The sequence below is a fragment of the Macaca fascicularis genome, chromosome X (assembly GCF_037993035.2).
Source record: "Macaca fascicularis isolate 582-1 chromosome X, T2T-MFA8v1.1".
Lineage (NCBI taxonomy): Eukaryota > Metazoa > Chordata > Mammalia > Primates > Cercopithecidae > Macaca > Macaca fascicularis.
This window is the reverse complement of record NC_088395.1, coordinates 32,679,874-32,703,557: the sequence shown is the minus strand read 5'-3', so window position 1 is coordinate 32,703,557 and position 23,684 is coordinate 32,679,874. Positions and strand designations below refer to the sequence as shown.

Here is a 23,684-nt window from a genome sequence, read left to right as displayed (position 1 = left end):
ATCCTCATCTGGTGACCTTTAAAATGATCTACATGTTCATATTACAGAGAAGGTTTAGGTATAATTCTGCCAAAGGATCTGACATTTCATTTCATTCCATTGCATTCAATTCTGTATCACTGAACAAACACTCATTATAGCACATGGGTGCTGTGAAGAATACAGAAACCAATCATTTATGAAATCTTGTAGTATACTTAATGCTGGAGGATTTAAGCCTGATCATGGAGGTTGATCATGAGTCTTATATAAAAGACTCAGGCATTTGCTAGTAGTTCTATAAGTAACAGGAAACCATTATTCGTGAGAAATTAAACTAGAAAGAGCAGCAATTTAGGAAAACTTACCTTAATATTTAAGAAGATATTTTTTGAAGATAAATGAAAGAGAAGAGAAAACAGGAGGCCAGAAAACATGTTAAGAGGATATTGCAGAAAGTGTATAGAGCCTGAATGAAAGCAATGTCAATGAAAATTGTAAACAGATATAAAGCATTCCGGAGATCAAATCAAAACCAATAGAACTAGATTTAGGAAATGAACAAAAAGCTCAAAATAATAGATTCTGGGACTGGGCAACTGGGACCTGAGAGCTGGAATTAAGAAAATAGGCAGTATAAAAAGAGAAATGCAATAGTTGGAAGAAGGATAAGTGACTCAGTTAAGTCTGACAATGACATAGGATCAAGTAGTGCTTTTAGTGCTTAGCAAGCTCTCTCTCATATTTAGCATGGTTAAAATTACACGTTATTTGTTTCTGCTGTGAGGTTTCATTTTATTTCCTGTCTTTTGCCCTCATAAGTGCTTAATGAAAGTTTCATGGTTATGATGGTAAGGAGGATAAACAATAAAATCCAAAAAAATACTGTGTTATAACCAGAGAGCCAGATTTCTTTTGTGTTTTCAGAGTACTTAGTCAATAGTTGATGCTCAGTAAGTGTTTTTAGAACAGATGTTCTGATAATATTGACTAGTTTTATTTCTCAAACCATCTTCATCATGGTTAACTTTCTGACAAGGGCATGAAATTTTGACAAATTAAAAAGTTGTGTGTACAGCAAAAAAAAAAAATCATAAAGGTGTAGAAAAATATATCTATAAAGTGGCTTACCTGGTGATGTTGTATCTGGTGTCTTCAGTCTCTGACTTTTCTTATTTCCTTCTATCTCTGTTGCATTCCCATATTCAAATATCTTAATAGTGGTAAACCATTGACTATGAAATTGATTTGAGTGGTAGTATTATTATTTTGACATAAATGATTGGAAGTTTATGTAAAGAAAGAACGTCACTTGTATAGTCTACATAGTAGTATGTGCATGATATTCAGTTACAGTTTTTTAATCTAATTGAGAAGACTTCTAATTTCCCATAAGCATTCTATTAACAAGCATCATAGTCCAAGGATATATTTGCACAGTAATGCTATAGATTATTAATAATCATGATAAAATGCATGCCCATGTTCTTATTTTACAAATCAAGTGTTTCTAGCAATCAGATTATTATTTAGCTTATTAGAAGTTACTGAGTATTGATTCAGTAACATTACTTAGAATGTCACAGCTTTTTTTTTTTCTTCTTTTTTTTTTTATTATACTTTAAGTTCTAGGGTACATGTGCACAATGTGCAGGTTTGTTGCATATGTATACATGTGCCATACTGGTGTGCTGCATCCATTAACTCGTCATTCACATTAGGTATATCTCCTAATGCTGTCCCTCCCCCACCCCGGCCACAATAGGACCTGGTGTGTGATGTTCCCCTTCCTGTGTCCAGGTAATGTCATTGTTCAATTCCCACCTGTGAGTGAGAACATGCGGTGTTTGGTTTTCTGTTCTTGTGATAGTTTGCTGAGAATGATGGTTTCCAGCTGCATCCATGTCCCTACAAAGGACACAAACTCATCCTTTTTTATGGCTACATAGTATTCCATGGTGTATATGTGTCACATTTTCCTAATCCAGTCCGTCACTGATGGACATTTGGGTTGATTCCAAGTCTTTGCTATTGTGAATAATGCCACAATAAACATACGTGTGCATGTGTCTTTATAGCAGCATACTACTTTGTTTTAAAGTATATCAGTACTGCTACAAAAATTATAGCTGCTGAAGACTCTCTCATCTTAGAGGCACTAACGTTAGTTATTATACTTCATTACTCCTATAATGCTTCCTCATGAGAAGACATTGACCTCTGCAGCGGGGTTTAAAGCAAGGAAAATAAGGACCCTAATTCTCGCTTACTGAGTTAGTCTCATGTAAAATGTCTCTCTTTTTCTGAACCAGTACTGTAACAATCAATTTCAGTTATTTTGTATAGGTAATACAAAATTAATAATGTAAATAAATTATTTAATTATAAAAAACATTTTAGAATGCATTTTAGGGAAACCTTACAAGAAAGCTAAGACACATATGATAACATGAATTTTAAGGCAATAATTTTCCTCAGCAAATGTATGAATGTATCTTAAAATGCATGACCGTAAATCCAGTCCCATGTTAAAAAATAAGGTTGAATATGATACTTTTTCTGAAGAATATGGAGTACTATCATGTTTAATATTTCTGTTATAAACAGAACTTCTAGTAGATTTCTAGTACTAGTAGATTTCTGCTGGTAAATCTGGTAGTACTCTATTCATTGGAAGTAATGATACTGTATACTTTAACAATTAAAAATCTAAGTCATATCTAGTAAGACGAAAAAAGCACTAAACTATTTTTACATAATGATCTACAGTTTTGGCACACTGAGGATATTTAATAATTAAAATAGAATGTGATTACCAAGTTATTAGAAATAAATACTGATGCTCAAAAGAGCTATTTCCATGAATCTTACTGTAAGGATGGAAGGATAATGTGACTATGTCAGAAATGAAAGAAAATAAGCATTTCCTCACCACCTACCAAATCTAAGCACTGTACAAGCTGAATTTAATGTATTATCTCATTTAACTCTAGTAATAAACATGTCTTAGAAAGAGTTTTAAAATAGATTGAGGGGTTACATGTACAGGTTTATTACATGGATATATCGTGTAGTGGTGGAGTCTGGGATTTTAATATATCCATTACCTGAATAACGAACACTATACTCAATAGGTAATTTTTCACCCTTCACCCCACTACCAGCCTTTAATCTTTTGTAGTTTCCAGTTTATATTATTCCACTCTAGATGTCCATGTGTACCCTTTGTTTAGTTTCTTCTTATAAGCGAGAACATAATGCATTTAAGTTTCTGTTTCCCAGTTACTTCACTTAGGATAATGGCCTCTAGTTCCTATTCATGTAGCTTAAAAGATGGGATTTCATAGTTTCTTACCACTGTGTAGTATTCTGTGGTGTGTGTGTATATATATATGCATATATATATATATACACACATATACATGTGGATGTCACATTTTCTTTATCCAATCATTTACTGATGGGCACTTAGGTTGTTTCTTTGTTATTGTAAATAGTGCTATGATAAACATACAACTGCAGTGTATTTTTCATGTAACACTTTTTGTTGCTTTTGTTGAGTATATACCCAGTACTAGGATGCAGGATCGAATAGTTGTGTTTTGAGTTCTTTGTGAAATCTCCATACTGTTTTCCATAATGGTTGTACTAACTTACATTCCCACCAAGAGTGTATAAACATTTTCTTTTCTCCACATCCTTGCCAACACCTGTTGTTTTTTGACTTTTTTAATGATAGCTATCCTTTTAAAAAGAATGAGATACTGTCATTTGCAACAGTGTGGATGGAACTAGAGATCATTATGTTAAGTGAAATAAGCCAGGCACAGAAAGACAGCCATATCATATGTTCTGACTTATTTGTGGGATCCAAAAAAAAAAAAAAAAAACAATTGAGGTCATAGAAACAGAGTAGAAGGATGGTTATCAGAGACTGGGAAGGGTGGTGGAAGGGAAGTGGGGATGGCTATTGGGTACAAAAATTATAGTTAGAATGAAAAGGCATACTATTTGATCATATCATAGGGTAACTATAGTCAATAATAACTTGTACATTTCAAAATAACTGAAAGATTATAATTGGATTGCTTGTAAGACAAAGGACAAATGCTTGAGGTGATAGATACTAAGTTCTCTATGATGCAATTATTTCACGTTGCAGGCCTGTATCAAAACATCTCATGTACCCCACAAATACCCGTACTCTGTACCCACAAATTTTTTAAATGACATTGGAAAAAAAAATAATAGCCGTACTGACTGGTGTGAGATGATATCTCCTTGTGGTTTTAATTTGCATTTCTCTGATGATTAGTGGTGTTGTACGTTTTTTCATATGTTTGTTGGCTGCTTATATATCTTCTTTTAAAACATATCTGCTAGTGTCCTTTGCCTACTTTTTAATGGGTTTATCTATTTTTCTTCTTGTTATTTGTAGATTCTGGATATTAGTTTTTTTGTTAGATGTATAGTTCCGAATTGTTTTCCATTCTATAAGTTGTCTGTTCATTCTGTTGATCATTTCTTTTGATGTTCAGATGATTTTAAAATTAAGCTCCATTTGTCTATTTTTGTTTTTATTTTTGAGTACTTAGTCATAAATTCTTTGCGCAGGCCAGTGTTAAGAACAGTTTTTCCTAGATTTTCTTCTAGGATTTTTATATTTTCAGGTCTTACGTTTAAGTCTTTAATCCATTTTGAGTTAATTTTTGTATATGGTGATACATGGCCCAGTTTCATTCTTCTGCTTATGACTATCCAATATTTACAGCACAATTTATTGAATAGGACGGTGTATATATACTTTTTTTTACTTTGTTGAATATTCATTTGTCATAGGTATATGGTTTTATATGTGGGTTCTTAATTTGGTCAAATCAATCTATATGTATATGTTTTTATACCAGTATCCATGCTGTTTTGGTTACTGTAGCCTTGTAGTATAATTTGAAGTCAGGTAATGTGATGCCTTCAACTTTATTCTTCTTGCTTAGCATTGCTTTGACTATTTGGGCTTTTTTCTGATTCTCTATGTATTTTAGTATTTTTTTCTAATTCTGTGGAAAATTATGTTGGTAATTTATAAGGACTTTGTTCAATCTGTAGATTGCTTTGGGCAGTGTGGCTATTTTAACAATATTGATTCTTCCAATCCATGAGAAGGGGAAAGTTTTTCCATTTGTTTGTGTCATCTATGATTTATTTCATTGATGTTTTGTAGTTCTCCTTGTAGAGATCTTTCACTTTTTTGCTTAAAGGCATTTCTAGGTTTTTTTGTTTTGTTTCTTGTTTTTTTTGTAGTTGTTGTAAATGAGATTGAGTTCTTGATTTTGTTCTCAGCTTGATCATTATTGGTGTATAGAAATGCCACCAATTTTGTACATTGATTTCATATCCTGAAACTGTACTGAAGTCATTTATCAAATATAGGGGCCTTTTAGAGGAGTCTTTAGGGTTTTCTAGATATAAAATCCTATAATCAGTGAAGAGAAGTCATTTGACTTTCTTTTTCCCAATTTGGATACCTTATATTTCTTTCTCCTGCCTGATTGCTCTAGCTAGGGCTTCCAGTACTATGTTGAATTGGAGAAGTGAAAATGGGTATCCTTGTCTTGTTGTAGTTCTTGGGGGAGACAGGTGCTCTCAACATGTTCCTGTTCAGTACAGTGTTGGCTCTTGGTTTGTCATATATGACTTTTGTTATTTTGAGATCTGTTCCTTCTATGCCTAGTTGTTGAGGGTTTTTACCATGGGGAGATGCTGGATTTTATCAAATGCCTTTTCTGCATCTATTGAGATGATCCTGTGGTTTTTGTTTTTATTTCTGTTAATGTGGTGAATCACATATATTGATCTGCATATGTTGAACCATCCCTACATACCTGGAATAAAGCTCACTTTATTGTGATGTATTATCTTTTTGATACGCTTTTGCATTTGGTTTGCCAGTATTCAGTTGAGAATTTTTGCATCTGTGTTCATCAGGGATATTGGCCTGTGGTTTCCATTTTGTTGTGTCCTTACCTACCTTTGGTATTAGGGTGATACTGGCTTCATAGAATGAGTTAGGGAGAATTTCCTCCGGTTTGATTTTTTGGAACAGTTACAGTAGGATTGGTACCAGTTCTTTGCATGTCTGGTAGAATTTGGCTGAATATGTCTGGTCCTGGGCTTTATTTTTGGGGGAGATATTTTATTACTGATTCAGTTTCACTATTTGTTATTGGTCTGTCCAAGAATTTTGCTTCTTGTGGTTCAATGTTGGGAGTTGATATGTATCCAGGAATGTATTCACTTCCTCCAAATTCTCTAATTTGTGTACCTAGAGATGCCCCTAGTAGTCTCTGATAATCTTTTGTATTTCTATGGTATCAGTTGTAATGTCACATTTATCATCTCTGACTTTGCTTATTTGATTCCTCTATTTTTTCCTTGGTTAATCTAGCTACTAGTCTATTAATTTTGTTTATCTTTTCAAATAAATGACTTTAATTTTTTAATTTTTCCGTTTATTATCTCGGTTTCATTTAGTTCTGCTCTGATCTTTATTTCTTTTTTGGGGGGGGGGCAGCTACTCTGATCACTCAATTTATGTCGTGGAAACTTTGGACATTGACAGGTTGCTTTCTGGCCTTATTACACATTATCCAGAAATTTCCACTGCCTTGCATTCCTAGGTTAATTCCATTAGGCTCATGAAACCTGTATCTTCTATGATTTAAAAAAAAAAAATTTTAATAGTTTTTTCGGCCAGACGCAGTGGCTCATGCCTGTAATCCCAGCACTTTAGGAGGCCGAGGTGGTTGGATCACAAGGTCAAGAGCTTGAGACCATCCTGGCCAACATTGTGAAACCCCGTCTCTACTAAAAATACAAAAATTGACTGGGCGTGGTGGCAGGCACCTGTAGTCCCAGCTACTTGGGTGGCTAAGGCAGGAGAATCGCTTGTACTCGGGAGGCTGAGGTTGCAGTCAGCCAAGATCGCGCTACTGCATTCCAGCTTGGTGACAGAGCAGATCTTTGTTATTTCTTATCTTCTGCTAGCTTTGGGTTTGGTTTGTTCTTGTTTTCTAGTTCCTTGAAATACAATATTAGGTTGCTAATTTTAGATCTTTCTATCTCGGTGTAGGCATTTACTGCTGTAAATTTCCATCTTAGCACTGCTTCTGTTGTATCCCAGAGGTTGAGGTATGTTATGTGTGTCTCTTCATTTGTTTCAAAAAGTTTTAATTTCTTCCTTGATTTCATTGTCCAAAGATCATTCAGGAGCGGGTTGTTTAATTTCCATGTATTTGTATAGATTTAAGGAGTCTTCTTGATATTCATTTCTAGTTTTATTCCACTGTGTTTCAAGAAGATGCTTGATATGATTTTGATTTTTAAAAATGTGTTAACCACCTTGTGGCCTAGCCACAATTTTCAATTTTTGATAATGATCCATGTGCAGATGAGAATAATGTACATTCTGTAGTCGTAGAATAGAGTGTTCTATAAATGTCTGACCTGGAAGGATATTAATCCTTGATTTTGATTTTACAGACAAATAAATGTGTTCAAAGAGTTTAAGGAGTTGTTCAAGGTAACTTCAGTAGTAATTGGTAGATTCTGATTTTAACTTTAACCTGTCTGCCTTTGAACCGAGACCATTTCTGTCCGTTTTGAGATTCCAGTGAAGCTTGACTCCACCTGAGATCCTAGAGACTAGAACAAATGCAGAGAAGTGGCAAAGAGATTTGAAGATGTTGTGGCACTTGGTTTCACAGGATTGGGGATGTCTGGATAGAAGGTACAGAGACTGAGTGCATATGAGTCTTCAAACGTAGAGTAAGCAGTAGTGGTAGCTATGCCTTAAATACTCAGAATCAAAATGCTTAATGAGATAATTCATCACCATTAATCCTGTAGTTCTTTCTTTAAAATAGAGGTAGAAGGGACTATAAGGGAAACAGGAACATAGGCTTATGATAAGCATGGCAGTAGTGTCTGAGCAGGAGGATAATCATTGGAACTGAATTTCACAACTATATTCTGTTTAGCAGCACAATGCATATCATTTCCTCTGTGCTCTGCCTGAAACTTTCTACCCCAACTCTCTCCCAATAATCTTGTTCTTTTATTTTTCAATAAGTATTTTCAGTAAAGGCATTTTATAATTATTTATTCAATGTTACTGGTTTTTACTTTGATCTGATTTTAATTCTGTATATGTAGAATGTGTAGGTGGGTGCATGCATGGATTGTAGAAAGAGTAGGAAAGGCATGAGAGTTGAGGGCTACCATTTGGTGATTAGGGACTGTCCTCACTCCATGACATATGTCTGACCATGCAAATTTTTCTATGATACCATCAGATCAGGTAGTTCGAACCTACTTTTGTTAATGTAGTATAAATAGAATTGGAAGTTCAAGTATTATTTAAGGATTTAACACTTAACTGTGTGTTTCTCCAGACCTTAAAACTTCGCTGTAACTTCAGCAATTCTTTTCATGACTTTTAAAAAATCACATTTTTTTTCTGTACTTATGATGTCTATTAGAAAGGATGATAGTCAGAATGTATTAGATGAGGGTAAAATAGATAAGTATTTAGATTATTACAGTTTAGTTTAAAATATTTGATATAAATATGGCTAAATATGAATTCTTTCAATGAATTAGATGCTAATATTTTTGGAATTTATACTGTTTTCCAGGCAAAATGTGAAACAATTTGACCTTATTCAATCTTCTTAACCACATAAAGAAAGAGGCAGTTTTGTTATCTCAATTTTGAAATTAGGAAGCTGAGGCTTGGTGTGGTTGATGACTTTCCCAAAGTCACGTGGTTGGTTATTGATGCTTCCAGGAATTACACATAGAAAATCTGATTTCAGATGCTACACTTTTGCCTACGGTTTTACTGTCTCCTCAAAGTCATGCGCAAGTTTCGGTCAATCTATTTCATCCTATGTCCTTTTCCATATGTAGGGGTACATTAATTGTCTACTTTATTTTTAAAACAGTTTCTTTTCATATTTATTGCGTCCCCTTCAGGCTATTGAGAAACATTTAGTGTGCTTTTATAGTCTTTCAAATCTCTCCATTGAAACAGTCTTTCAGAACCCCCATTTGGTAGCTTAGGAGTTGGCAGAAACATAAACATTCATTTCTAACAAAAAGATAAAATCAATGTGTTCTGATATAAGGACTAATAAAGATATTCAATCACATTTAAGTAAGTGAATATCAAAAGCTTTTCTAGGGGAGCCTGTTGGGAAAGATTATTTAAAATATTCAGCAAATTTATAACAAAGTTACATACCGTAAATAGATCTTCATGGAAAGCTAGACAATACTGTGACCAGCCAGGCTTAGCAAAGTGAATATTTCACTGCAAATAAAATTGAAAGTCATTTCCAGATCATTTCATTCAGGCTGGCAAGGGATATAGAGCCTAGCCCAGTGTAGAGGTGGTAGAAAGAATGGGGCATAGAGGAAAAGAGAGTGAAAAAAATAAATTACCTGCCACCCCATCATTTCCCAAGAAATCCTAACACTTTCTGATTTGTACTTGAAGTTTTTATTTGGAAAAAAGTCAATTCCTGTCCAGATGTCTTGCATTATAATGATCATTAGTATCTAGGGATTTTTTTGTTCATGAGACAGCTTTTTAAAGATACTACTTTCCTAGATGTTAGACTCATCTCTATTCCTAGAACCTTCTGAATTCTTAATGTCCTTTGCAAATTTTATGTTTGCTACAATTTTTTTTCTCATTAGTCTTTCCTTATGTGTGCATTTATTTAGATAAACTACCAACTACTTAATATTTATAATTAAACATCTAAATATATTAATTTTAAAGTCATTTTTGGAGACAATAGATGGCCTTCGAATTCATGATGAACACGTGGTCTGTGTTGTTTCTAGTGGGGGGGTGTGTGCGTGTGTAGGACCTGCAAGTACTGGCAATGTGCTGTTGGTTATTCAGTGAAGTAGGAGGAGTAGTTTAAAAAAAAAAAAAAAAAAAACTCTACATATAGGTAACAGCTGTTCTTTCCTGTTTCTGGTAGCTGAGTCTATGCTATGGCCAAAAGAAATAAGTAAAACAAAAGCTTCTCACATCGAATTTACAGGAGACCCAACCTTGTTTTTGTTTTCTGTTATGCTACCTTTCTATTCATTATTGCTCTTCACCTTTAAACATCAGACCAAAAATTTCCCTAGCCTTACATAATTCCATGTCTTGATTTCCTAAGTATTATTTTACATGTGTGCTAAGAAAGGGTAAAATAGCATAGGTCTAGAGTAAACACTGAAGTGGCTCTCCAGTGGTTATTCTAAGCCACTTTGAAAACCAACTTTGACATGGACAAGAGCCAGAAGAATTTGGTATCACTGATGGCATTTAAAAGAAGTACAAGAAAAGTCATGTTTAAATAATAAAATCGGGAACATGTACTGAGGGAGTAACAAATTTTGTTAAACCCTTTAACTAGAGACTTATTTACAAGAAATACTATTTTTCACAGAGGTGTAACAAAAACTGTTTATCAAATCTCAGCATTCTTAATGTTAAATCTCACTGTTGGCCTTTTCTCTTGTCATAAAGAGAAAAATACATTATTTGACATTCGAGAACAAACATCAGTAACATTTGTATCTATCTAATAATGGTAACGAAATTTAATTAGGAACATGATAGATTTTGGAATTCTGGTGTTACAAAAGCATTCCTTTAATAAAATAATGAAAATAAATGCGTAATAAAATACCTAGTATGTATGTATACATGTGTGTGTGCAATCTGGAAGCTTTTAATAAAGAAAAACATATTTTAACAATATTATATTACAATATTTTAATTTGAAGGTATTTTCTGATAGACAAATGTTTTTGTGTACTTCTCTGGTGATACATCTATATTTGGAAATAATTTGGCTCATATTTCAGGCTTAATTAGCAAATCAAGTATAAATCTCCATTGTATAAATTCATCTATGAAAAACTCAAATCCGTAAGAAGTCAATATTTAAAATTTTAATTAAATATAGCCTCATAACACTGTAGCGTATTATTTTTTTTAAATGCTCTTGAGAATCCATGTCTTTCCAACTAGAGAAGCAGGGAGGCATTCTTTACCCCAGTGATCAAGGCCTTTATTCATGGATTCCTACATTGGCAGAACAATTGAACTTTTTAACTCCAGCTTTGTATGTTTGGCATTTCTGCTACTTGTAAGAATCAGTGTTAAAACAAAACAAAACAAAACAAAACAAAAAAAACCCTGGACGTTGGATAGTTTATAATCTGTATTTTGCTGATATTAAGGAGATTAGCTAATGGTGTGATATTCACTAATATTTATTTTGCATTTGAAGTCTGAGAAAATAAGAGATACGCTTACAGTTTTACCATAGCTTTTGTCTTACAGCTATTTAGTGTGTTCAGAAAAGTCAGTTTAATCTTTTTTAGTTTAATTCCTGATTAGCTGAGAAAGAAGAGATATAATTTTAAAAAGTCATAGAGAAGAGATACTGGAAATAACATTAAATCAAATGCAGCTTATGCAAATCTACTCCAGTACTCTGGATTCTTCAACATTCTTAGTCACTGTAGAGAGCCTTTTCCTGCTCCTTTATTTCCTTCTACTCGCCATAAGTCGAGACGGTTCTTGTGTTTGGTTTTAATGCTATCATCTCACAATTCGCTTTAGTGGTACTTTGTGTTAGCAGTTCTGCCAAGCATAAAATATAAACCCTTGATCAATATGGCAAGAATGCCATTTCGATTATAAAACAAATAGGAAAATGAAACAAAATCAGAACAACTAAGTAGTGGAGAAAATAGTACATTTGATCACATATGCTTTAAAAGACTCAGTATGAGTTGGATTCATTCCATGGATCAAACAGTGTTTTTCTTACATTTCTTAACTAAAATATATTAAAATTGTGAAAAAGCAATTTACATGTAAAAATGAAAACTATGGCATTATTTACTTGTAATTTTGTAATATATGTAATTATATATACTCATAATGAAGGACAGAAAAGAATTTGCTAAATTCAGAAAACCAACTTATGATACATTGGCCACCAAATTATCATTTTAATTATTATTTGAAACATTCCTGGCTGACACATTTAAAATGTTCCCAGTCCTGTCTTATGTAACTCAGAAAACACAGATTCAACATGACTGTCAAGGACAACTCTGAATTTTAATGTTTCCATTTTTGGCCTCATGGCAGAAAGAGTTTTATTAACCATTATAAGCTCTGGAATGTCAAAGGCGTGATAGGCAGTATAGATTCCACACACAAAATAGATGCATAGTCATTTTATTCTAAATTGCTTCACTTGAAAATGTAGCATGAAAATCTAGAGAGACGAAGTAAAAAGAAGTGATTTTATAGTGTTCTAAAATGTTGAGGCTTGGAAAATATGAAGCCTAGGATAAAAATGCTCATGCACTTGAGATTATGATTCAGCCATCCTAATAAGTTCCCTTCCACCTGCCATAGAGTTTGAATACCTAAGAGCTAGACTGATAGGTGCTAAGCACTGTTGTTTTGCAAGTAGGGACAGCATGTTTGCCAGAAAGTAACAGGAAATGTCCCAAACTTGTTTCTCCACTCTTGTGTTATATAACAAAATGTTCTAAGAAGCAAACTAGTTGGCTAGAAGTCTCAAATAGCTATTCAGAGAAATCCCAATAATAATAATTAGTGTAACAGGGTAAAGTCTTAAGGGATCTGGAGCACCCAGGCAAGATATCTTGGTTCTAGAGCAGCCTCCTTTGTTTACCCCTAATTTATTCCTGTGTTTACCCCTGTTCATCATTACAAAATAATTGTACATCATGTTTCTAAAAAGATTGGAAATACTATTTTGTGACAGCCTCACTTAATAGGGGGAAATGATTTTTTCAGAGCCACATTTGTTAAGTTAGAAAGCCAAGATGTGAATTAGGCTGGTTTTACCCCAGGGTTCAGTTGAGACCAAGTGGTTATTTTCTGTTGAGATTAGTGTAATTGTGATTACACTAAAAATCACTAATTCTTCCTACTATATTGTAATCTTTGTGCAATCAGGAAGGAACAGACTCATCTGTGCACATTTTCCCCAAACCCGCACATGGTACCATTTATCTGACAAATGTTCATTGATCTTTATTTGCTTGTAATACATAGTAAGAAGGACAGAGGGCATCTCTGTTCTGGTGGATTGCATATGATGGTTAAGTAGAGACAAAAGGACTAACTGATACAGAAGACATTATGAGTAGTGACAATGCTATGATTTAAAAAATGACAGAAATAGCAAATTACTAGGGAGGAACGTTGGATAGCTTGCTCATGAAAAGCTGCTCTGGGTAGGTAATACTTACATTGAGTCCTGAATGATAAAGAGATTATTTAAAGATCTGGAGGAAAAGCAATCCCGGTAGAGGGAACAGCTTGACACATTTTTGGAAGAGAGAGAAAGCAAGTTGTTCTGAAACAGTGTGAGGGCAAGAATTGTATACAGTCAGATTGGTGAGGTAGGCAGGTGCTAGATCATATAGGAATTTCAGGTAAAGAAGTTAAATTTTCTTTCTTAGTATGATAGGAGTCTATTGGTTTTTATAAATAGGAGTGACATCTGATTTGTAGTTGGAGCAGAAGAGAAAGAACCAGTAAAGGAGCTAAAAAATAGCACATAGGCCAGGTGCAGTGGCTCACATCTGTAATCCCAGCACTTTGGGAGATTGAGGTGGGTGAATCACCAGAGGTCAGGAGTTTGAGAGCAGCCTGGCCAACGTGGAGAAATCCCGTCTCTACTGAAAATACAAAAATTTAGCTGGGTGTGGTGGTGTGCACCTGTAATCTCAACTACTCAGGAGGCTGAGGCAGGAGAATCCCTTGAACCTCGTAGGTGGAGGTTGCAGTGAGCCGAGTTCGCGCCATTTGCACTCCACCCTGGGTGACAGAGTGAGACTCCGTCTCCAAAATATAGAAAAAAAAGTAGCACATGGTTAGGAGGGTGATCAAGAGAGGGTGTCAAGAATGTGGGAGTGGTCAATTAGGTTAGTAATCAACATGTCAAGTAAGATGCTATAACAAATGGTTATTGAATTTAGGACATGAAAGTTGATAGTGTCCTTTACAAAAGGTATTTCAGTGGGATAGTGGGCAAAGTGAATAGTAAGATAAATATATGGAGACAGTAACTGTAGGAAACTTTTTTTTTCTTTTCAATAAAGAGGAACACATAGGAGGATAGCAGCAGGACAGGTTTGTTTGATCAAGAGTTTGTTTTATTTTTATGGTAATGGAGAACTTCAGTAGAGAAGAAGAGCCTGAAAATGCCAGAAGTGCTGATAGTTTCAGGAGAAAAGTCTTGAAAAGGAGAAAGGGAGTGGGACGAGAAGCAGAACATCCTACAGTACCTTTCTTAACATTAGTCTTCTTTATATACTTTCCAGTTAAATTGACAATAGAAACACATAAATTTTGCTGAGCATCGTAGCAGAAAATTTACTTGGAATGTTTCTAGTTTAATAAAAAATAGGATTACCTGAGATGTAGCAGAAATAAATTTCACCATTTGAGAGCAAATGATTTCAACATACATGTAAGACTATTATTTTAATTTCTTTTAAAAACATTTTATCTTTCAGGTGCTTCAAGAAGATCTAGAACAAGAACAAGTCAGGGTCAATTCTCTCACTCACATGGTGGTGGTAGTTGATGAATCTAGTGGAGATCACGCAACTGCTGCTTTGGAAGAGCAACTTAAGGTCAGATTATTTTGTTTAGCTAACTAAATATGTTGTTTAAAAGAAGTATACCTTGAAAAGTATTTTAAAAATTTAGAATGCAATTTATATATTAAAATACTTAGAATACAATATGTTTGTTAAAAATAATTCAAATTATTTTCTATTTGTGGAAATTACCATTTCATTCATTGTACACTATTTGCTTACATGAGTTTCCTGGACTGGGGAAACATAAATGGATATCCATTTTTTAAATTATATTGAATCACATATATTAGATAACTAGTCTGAGGCATGCTGTTTAATATTTATGTCCTCTTCAAGCCTACAGCCTAAAAGGACAAAGATAAAAAACAAGAAAAATTACATTTAATTAAATAATGAAACATTGAATGCTTTCACTATATTTATTCCGGGAAGCCTTCAGTTGTAGTCTTTATGAGAGTATAGCAGAATGTTTAAGTCATGGGATTCTGATTGAAGTGTAGATATTTAGCCTTTTAAGCCCTCTTCCTACCTGAGTTGTAGTAGTTATGCTTTTAGAAACACATCCAGTACATTTTAACAAAAGATGATGTAGATATTTTCACATTTTTGTATTTTTTTCCAAATGGAGAACAATAAAGTTGTACTGTTAAAAAAAAATTGATAGATATATGTACATATACCAAAACATCAGCATTAGGGAAAATATAGCAATTTATTATTTTGAATAATTATACAATTGTGAGTGTGTGTGTGTGTGTATATATATATATATATATATGTGTGTGTGTGTGATACTTATTGTAGAAAAATAAACCTTTACTGTAAAAAAGTTTCAATGGGGTTTGTACACATATACCAGAACATCAATATTAAGGGAAAACACATTAATTTATTGTTTAGAGTAATTACACATACACATATATAACTATAGATTATATTTGACACACTCATTCTGACCACCAAATGCTTGCCTTTCCTTTGTGACAAAAGTAAAAGTGATATGTCCAAGAATCCAACCAATGTGGGTTTAAATGGCTTTATTAGCCCAAAGTAGTACTAAACATAGTTTCTCCTACCTAATCTATAACACGCTTTTTTAAAGCCTTATCTCTGCTTTCTTCTCTTTTTGTGTGAAGTGTGTTTTTTTTTTTTTATTCCAGTGAAATGTCATTTCCTCAGGTTACTACTTTAGACTGCTAATCTCCAACAATGTTATCTCATTCTCCATCATTAAATGACAAAGGGAAAATCTTTTGACCAAATAGGTTGGACATGGCTAGAACAGAGCATTTCATATATACTGGTGATTCATGTTAATTGCTTGTGTTTCAATGAAGTTTCAGGGATCTAAAAAACTTATGTCCCTAGATTTTATATATATTATCAAATATATGATCCTTTATATTATATATATACCCACACACTCATAATAAGCTAAAGTGCTATGCTTTAAAGAATTCCATAATTCTGATACAATAGTAACTAATTGCAGATGGGTAAAAATCTAATACTCAGTATTTACCAGAAATTTTCAATTAATATTAAATAAGGCTGGGAAGCAGGGGTTGAAGGGAGGTTACTGGTTAAAAAAATACTTAAACGCAGACATTGTTCTAAGGCATAGAGTATTTCCATTTAAAATAACAATTCAAAGCACCCATTTCATCATTAGCTGACCCAGTGCAAATAGCTTTTCAATATAATTCATCCAAGGTGATGCTTGTGTGGTTAAGACATCTTGAAAAACAGTCCACAGAACTCACAGATGGTTGTGTGGTGCCCCTAAACTCTTCTGTATTCGTTTTCTTACTTGCTTTCATTTTCACCTTATTTTCTGCCTTTATTTCTTTGGCCCAAAGGCAGCTACTAAATATCAGTACATGTATTGATTATCCCTAATTTGCATAAACTCTATCTGCATTTCTCCGTGATTGCATACCTCTTTAATGGCTACTGCCTTCCAGCCTCCTCTTTTCTCTTCCATCTCTTTTCTTCTTTTGATGTTCTCATTTTGCCTCTAAATAGGGCTTTAGTGTCATATGACTTTAAGATAATCTAGACTAGTGTTTAAAAGGGCAGCATTAATAGGAATCAAGTGGAGAGAAAGCCCTTGCTGTAACTTTTCTTTCTTTCTCCATCCTATCAGTTCCCTCAGTCCCAAAGGAATCCATGCTTGAATTCTATACCTTATTTAACCATTGGCTGGAATTGTCCTGGAATGCTCTGCTTTCATTTGACTTTGAAACAGAGATGATTCTTTCTTAGGTTCTTTGCAAGTCATATGATCTTGTCTTACCTAGTTTAATTTTTAAAAGCAAGAAGAGGAGGAAGAGAAGATGGTAGAGAAGGAGGAGTAAGGAGAAATCATAAAGTATTAAAAGATCGATAAAGTATAAAAACATAAAAAAACATAAATTTAAAACAAATACCCTGGGTATGTGATAATTCTAGGGTAACTTCAGGGATTATGGACTATAATATGTTTCATACTGGACTGAGAGGGATTCTGGTAGAAGTAATTAGAAAAATTATAGGAAAGAGAAACAGGTATACGGATCCCCTAAAAGAAAAACAATCATCAGGAATTAGAGAAGGATTTTAGCAGGCTTTTTATTAGAGCAGGGTCTGGCTATCCATAACTTACTCCCCAAAACTTATTAGTGTTGAGTGTCCATCCCACACCTTCTCTTCCTTCTCCCTGGCATCCCACATCACCACAATGCCTTCATTCATTGCACTACAATTCTGTTGAAATGCCGTCCAGAAGCTCAAAAAGGATAGCCAGCTGTCTTTAGTAAAGTGGTACAGATGAGGGAAACTAGGAAGAGAAGTCCCCATTTAGTCCAATAAGGAAGAGAGATGCATACTTAGCACTCTGAGTTAGAACTCTAAGAATACTTCCAATAGAATATATCTCCATGTATTGATTTATTCTGTGAATTCTATTATGATGATATGTTAGGATTTCTCTAACTTGAAAATACTTTTAGAGTCTTCTTTGGAAAAGGTTTGAAGTAAACCAAAGACAGGTCAGACATATGTGCTTAGGGATTCTGAAAGATGACATAGCTTATGAAGTGCAATATTCTGAAAAGTGCATTCTCTGATAATTAAATTCTCTCTCTCAAAGGTTCAGCTTGTCCCTCAGCAATGTTACCACAGGTTAGAGTCTTGTCCTTAACTTCAGAGGCTTCCAGGATGTCAGTGCCTAGAGAGTCTGTTTTGTAGGCAGTGATGCCAGTGAACTACTTTTATTGAGAGATATTTTTATAAACTAAATTTAAAAACTAAAATTGGTCATTTATATAGTCTTCAGTCTTAGAGGTCATTACCACATCTCTTTCTAAGCATTCCACATCCCATTTTAATTTTTTTCAACAAGTACTTGTTATGTTCTTACTGTGTCCCAGGGATTGTGTTGGGTAACCAGGTAAGACAGTGAAAAAAAGAGAATTTGTCACTATCTACCCTGGTTGGGATGGATGATTTGAGAGCCTACTGCCTTCCTCGGAACCCTGGAACGATGGTGACAATATCTCAGGCTCCCTCTTTGAAACAGAATGCTAATTCTTTGTCATCCATGGTCACTATGATAGGCAGGTAGGTATGGGAACTACTGTCTTTCTATATTGGTACATGCAATCCAATATAGAAAATAGACAATAAAGTATTTTTTAAAATGAGCAAATGTTAAAGGATGGATGCAACTTACTTATAAAGGCAATAAATAAGCTTTTGTGACAGGAAATTATTCTGACTTAAACTGAAGTTTGAAGGCAATAGATGATTGCTGAGGAAAGTGATATTTAAGCAAAGATCTCAATAATAGATTGGAGGAAAATGGATAAAGTGTGCATGTAAGTGTCATGGGATCCTTGGATGTCACTTTGCCAGCCAGAAACCTCTGTGGCAGGCAGCATCTCTGCCTGGGTTTTGCTTGTGCCCGCTGGGCTCCTTCCACCCACTCAGCCTGGAAGGCTGTGCTTGGCTTGCACTACTACCCCAGATCCCATGCCTGCCAAGGGCAAGCCAGGCACAGAGCAGCAAGAAGTATGTGAGCAAGCACAGGGTCTGGTCACTGTGCACAGCCAAGCATGCCAGCTGCAGTGGAAGGCAGCTCCAGGTGTCAATACAGGTGGCAGCTCCATGTGAAGCTGTGGCTGGACCAGATGTACCACAAGTAGCTTCTGTAGGAACCAATGTCTGGACAGGGGGAACGTGGTGGCGCCTGAAAGCTCAGAGACACAAGGAACCACAGAGCCCCAAAGAGGGTGTTATAGCATGTCACAGCCCTGGCTTGAGGAGCCCCAAGGTCTGGGCTCTGCAAAGGGCCATGGCTCTTCTCTCTTTCTCATTGCCCACAACATGGTGAGCAGGGGGCATATCTCAGCCCTGTTTGTGTTACAGCTCTTTTGTCCTGCCATTCAGCAGGTCCTGAGTTCTTGTCCCACATCCAGGAAGAATGAGGTACACAGACAACTGGAGGGTGAGCAACGTGGAAAGTAGCTTCATTGAGTGAGAGAACAGTTCTCAGGAGACCCATGGTGGGTAGCTCCGTTCCACAGGCAGATCATCCCAGGTAGTGTCCAGCTCTTAGTAGAGAGGAGACCCATGGTGGGTGGCTCCTTTATGCAGGCAGGTCATCCTGAAGAGTCAAGGAGACCCAAAATAGGTAGCTCCTTCCTGCAGCTGGTAGTCCCAATGTCTAAGTTTGTCTGAGTCCAGGGTTTTTATGGGCTCAGAAGGGAGGAGGTATATGCATATTGGTCCATGGACACCCATGGATAGGTCCAGAAAAGCACCATAAGTTCTCAATCCGGGCCACAAACTCCACCCAGAACTGGCAGCCCAGCCCCCAGGCTTCAGGCCATTCCTGGCTTGAAGGAGGGGTTTCTCCTTGGACCTGCCCCTTTCTGCCTGGGAGCCAGTCTGCCTCCTGCCACCATCAACATGCCATCCATGGAGCCCAGGCAGTTTATGCCAAGGGGTACCTGCAGGCCCATACTGAGCTACCCTCAGTTTCCACTCAGCCTCTCTCTCTCATGCTTATCAGTGCCCAAAGTCCAGAAGGTCCCAAGGCAGCAGGGGGCTGGCATGTGAGCACTGTCCCTAGTACACACATAACCAGTCAGATTTCGACAACACCCAGGCTCAGCTGCAACTTTGCTTCTCTCAGGAGCCAGTGCAGGGAGCGAGGAGATGCCAGGTTGTGGGAGCAGACACTTCTGAGCATGTGGAGGCAGGGGAACTTCCCAGGCCCTCAAGAGCACAGGAATGCCGAGGTCCAGAGCTGTGGCTGGGTGGCTGCAGCTGCACCTGGGAGCATGGGGTCTCACCCTGCCAACTGAGCAGGGAACAGGGCTCCTGCCTGTTTCTGGCCCTTGGTGGCTCCACAAAGTACACAGCCCTGGCCACGCCTCCCTTGCTGCTGCTGGCATCTCTGCTGCTCCATACAGGCTGCTGCTGCCATCATAAGGGAAGATGGTGGAGGTGGGTAGAGTTTCTAGAATGGATAAATGGTAAATCAAGAGAGCATGGTTTAAAAAAACCTGCATGAAAAAAGACTGTAAAATGAACATAAAGAAAGCCTTTTGTTCTAGCGAGATAACTGTTTCTAGTAAAGAAAGAACCAGAAACATGGTTAAGCCCTTAGCTTATAGAAGATGCTCTAATGAAAATGTCTTCCAGAGAAAAAGCAAAGCCATTAAATCCCTATTTTTAGATGTGTTATTCGGTACAAGTTAAAAGTTGAGAGCCAACTATAGATGTATTGAAGGTCTGTATGGTCATAAACCAGGAGAATTTCTGGTCATATAAAAGCCATTTGAATTATTTTGTTAAAAGACTTTAATATTGAATTTACTTCCTAACATTTTGGAGAATTAACAGTATATGAAAAGAATGAGGCCAGGTGCAGTGGCTCACACCTGTAATCCCAGCACTTTGAGAGGCTGGAGAGGTAAGATTGCTTGAGCCCAGAAGTTCAAAGATTAGCCTGGGCAACATAGCAAGACTATCATACTGTATTTTGATTTTCCTAAAAAAAAAATTACAAAAATGTATAAAGACAGGGTGTATTAGGGTTCTCCAGAGGAACAGAGCCAACTGGATGGATGGATGGATAGATAGATGTGTATATGCATATATAAAATATATATTTAGGAGTTTATCATGGAGAATTGGCTCACATGATTACAAGATGAAGTCCCATGATACGCCATCTGCAAGCTGGGAAAAGAGAGAACCTAGTAGCCTGGTGCAGTCCAAGTCCAAAAGCCTCAAAACCAGAGAAGTTGACAGTGCAGCTCTCAGTCTGAGGTCAAAGGCCTGAGAGCCCCTGGGAGATCACTAGTGCAAGTCCCCAAGTCCAAAGACTGAAGATCCTGGAGTCTGATGTCCAAGGGCAGGAGGAGAGGAAGCTACCTGCCCTGCAAGGCATGGGAAGAGAGTGAGTGAACTTACCAAGCAAGCTACTTTATCCCTCTTCTGCTGGCTTCATTCTAGTCTAACTGGCAGCTGATTGGGTGGTGCCCACCCACATTGAGGGTGGGTCTTCATCTCCCGGTTCACTGGTCCACATGTCAGCCTTCTTTGGCTACACCCTCACAGACACACCCAGAAGAAACAATACTTCATCAGCAATCTAGGCATCCCTCAATTCAGTGAAGTTGACCCATAATATTAACCATCACAACAAGTATTCTATTTTCAAGAAGGAAAACCTGGAAAACACAGTTTTGGATCAGATTATTAAACATAAGGCCAGGCACACTGGTACGGTTTCTCACTCATCTCATGAAGTTAATAAACATGTTTATTGCCTGAAGGAATAATTTTTGCAGGTGAGATAGTTTTCTAAGAACTGAACTACATTGGCTAAAATCGAGTCATGAAAACCAACTTTATATCAGACGACATGAAACAGTTTGTAGAAATACTTTGTGGTGTTAAGACAAATTATTTTGTTAGACTTATTAAATTGGCTGATCCAGTGGAATGGAATGAATATAAGGTATTTTGATTTTCCTAAAGGTTTTAGCGAAGCCTCCCTGTGATATGTTTGTTGGTAAGATGAGTCTTTCTTTCTCTATGAGGGTTGGTGGATGAGTCTGTGTTTTAATATATTCCTTCCTAGTATCTGACTTACGTGCTAGAGCATTTGACTGAAAATGATTATACACCTTTATTCAACCTGCAGTGTCGGAAAATTCTGGGGAAGGAAGCCATTTGAGGGTTTAGCTGGGGCTCTGTGCAAAGTGTGCCCCTGTAGGAGTGGTTAATGGAATATTTCTCCTCCCATATTAGAAGGTTTATAGCTATGTCCTCAGGAGTTAGAATATGATATACAAATGTTACATCCTAATCTTTTAAGTCAGAAAAATCATGTTTATAGTTTGAAATGTTGCTGCTTTTTAAAAACACGAGTAGTATAAATCAATTGAATTAGTTTGAGATAAAAAGGGTCTGACTTCCCATCTATAGATATAAATGTAAGTATATACAAATGTAAGTGTATAAAAACACATGTAATTTTGTCTATATATGAATATATGTATAAATGTATAGTTAAATTTCTATACATCTCTATGTACATTTGTATATATACACATATGTATATCTTTGTGCATGTGTATATGTATATACATGCATATACATAAAAAAGCACATATGAGGAAGAGTGCACATGCTTTGAAACAAGCTTGATATTAAGAAGGATGATACAGGTTCTTAGTTAATGCAATCACAGACTGTGATATAGTGTCTAGATTATAAGAACTAGTAATTACACTCTATGCTGGCTGGTTTGAATACACTATATTTTAGGCCCACGATTGGTACTCTGTCTTAGCTGGATTTTCTCAGATGGCAGCATCCTGTGAAGAATACTTGTAGAATGGGTGGTTATTTAATTAAAAAATAACTAATCAGAGAGAAATGGCACATGAGCACTATTGTCATGCAAAAGGAAGGCACTTTCTCTCTCTTTTTTTTTTAAAATGTCGTAATATCAGAAACAGACAGAAGTTGATAACTCTGGATGTCTTCTGCTCAGATCTTTCCTGAGTCCATTTTCTTCTAATTATCTTCTGGATGTATCCTTGAAGTCCAAACAACATTTCAAACTCAACAAGATGAAACTTAACTCATTGTACATTGCCTTCCTTTAAACCTGCTTTCCTTACTGAATTTCTTACTTTTGTTATTGCAGTAGCATTTATCATGACACCTGTACCAGAAAACTGGAGTCATCCCAAATTCATCCCTGTCCTTTCCCTTAGGAGCCCTTTGCATGCGATGTCAAAATATTTCTTAACCGTATCTTGTATGTATTATTTTATCTTTGTTCCTGTCAACATTTGTCAAGGTAAAGGCCATATCATAAACACCCAAAGTCCTTGCCTTCAGTCTTACTGCTCTTCTCCATATTGAAGTCGTGTGGGTCCCCAAGAACCCATTTAATCATTTCTCCTTTGCTTAAAATCCTGAGTCACTTTCCATCCTCTACAGATTCTGGTATTTGGCCTACAGGGTATTTGATTACCTGACTCCTACCCTTCTCTCTAGACTTGTCTCATGTTATCTGCTTTATGTCCCTCAACCTGCGTTTGATTCATACAAGCTGTTTCTGATACCCTGTATGTTACCACCTCTTTGCACATACCACCTGGTTTAAACAGACGACTCTGCTTCACAAGATCTGCTTTGATGATTTCATCTATGTATAGAAAACTCATTTCAAGTTTTCCTCCATGAAATTGGCCACTTTACCTAGTGATGACTACTACCTCTTTGTACCATGTCTGTATAATAACTATGCCTGTTTGTGTACCTATCATACACTTTTGCAGTTAATACTGCTGTGCTTTATTCTTTTATTAGAATCTCAGTTCCATGAGATCTGTCTTACACATTTTTGCATGCATTCTCAGATATAAGTAATCAGTAACTCTTGTTAGATAACTGAATGAACC

The 23,684-nt window shown here is 36.0% G+C and overlaps 1 protein-coding gene across 13 annotated transcripts in view; it reads left to right on the top strand.

Annotated features, from left to right (window-relative positions):
• Positions 1-23,684, top strand: part of DMD (dystrophin) — a 2,153,717-nt gene that overhangs the window by 606,390 nt on the left and 1,523,643 nt on the right. For all 13 annotated transcript variants that reach the window (XM_015443662.3, XM_065538825.1, XM_065538826.1 and 10 more), the window contains one exon: positions 14,623-14,742. In XM_015443662.3, coding sequence (XP_015299148.3) covers positions 14,623-14,742 — 120 coding nt within the window. The remainder of the gene's footprint in view (positions 1-14,622; positions 14,743-23,684) is intronic.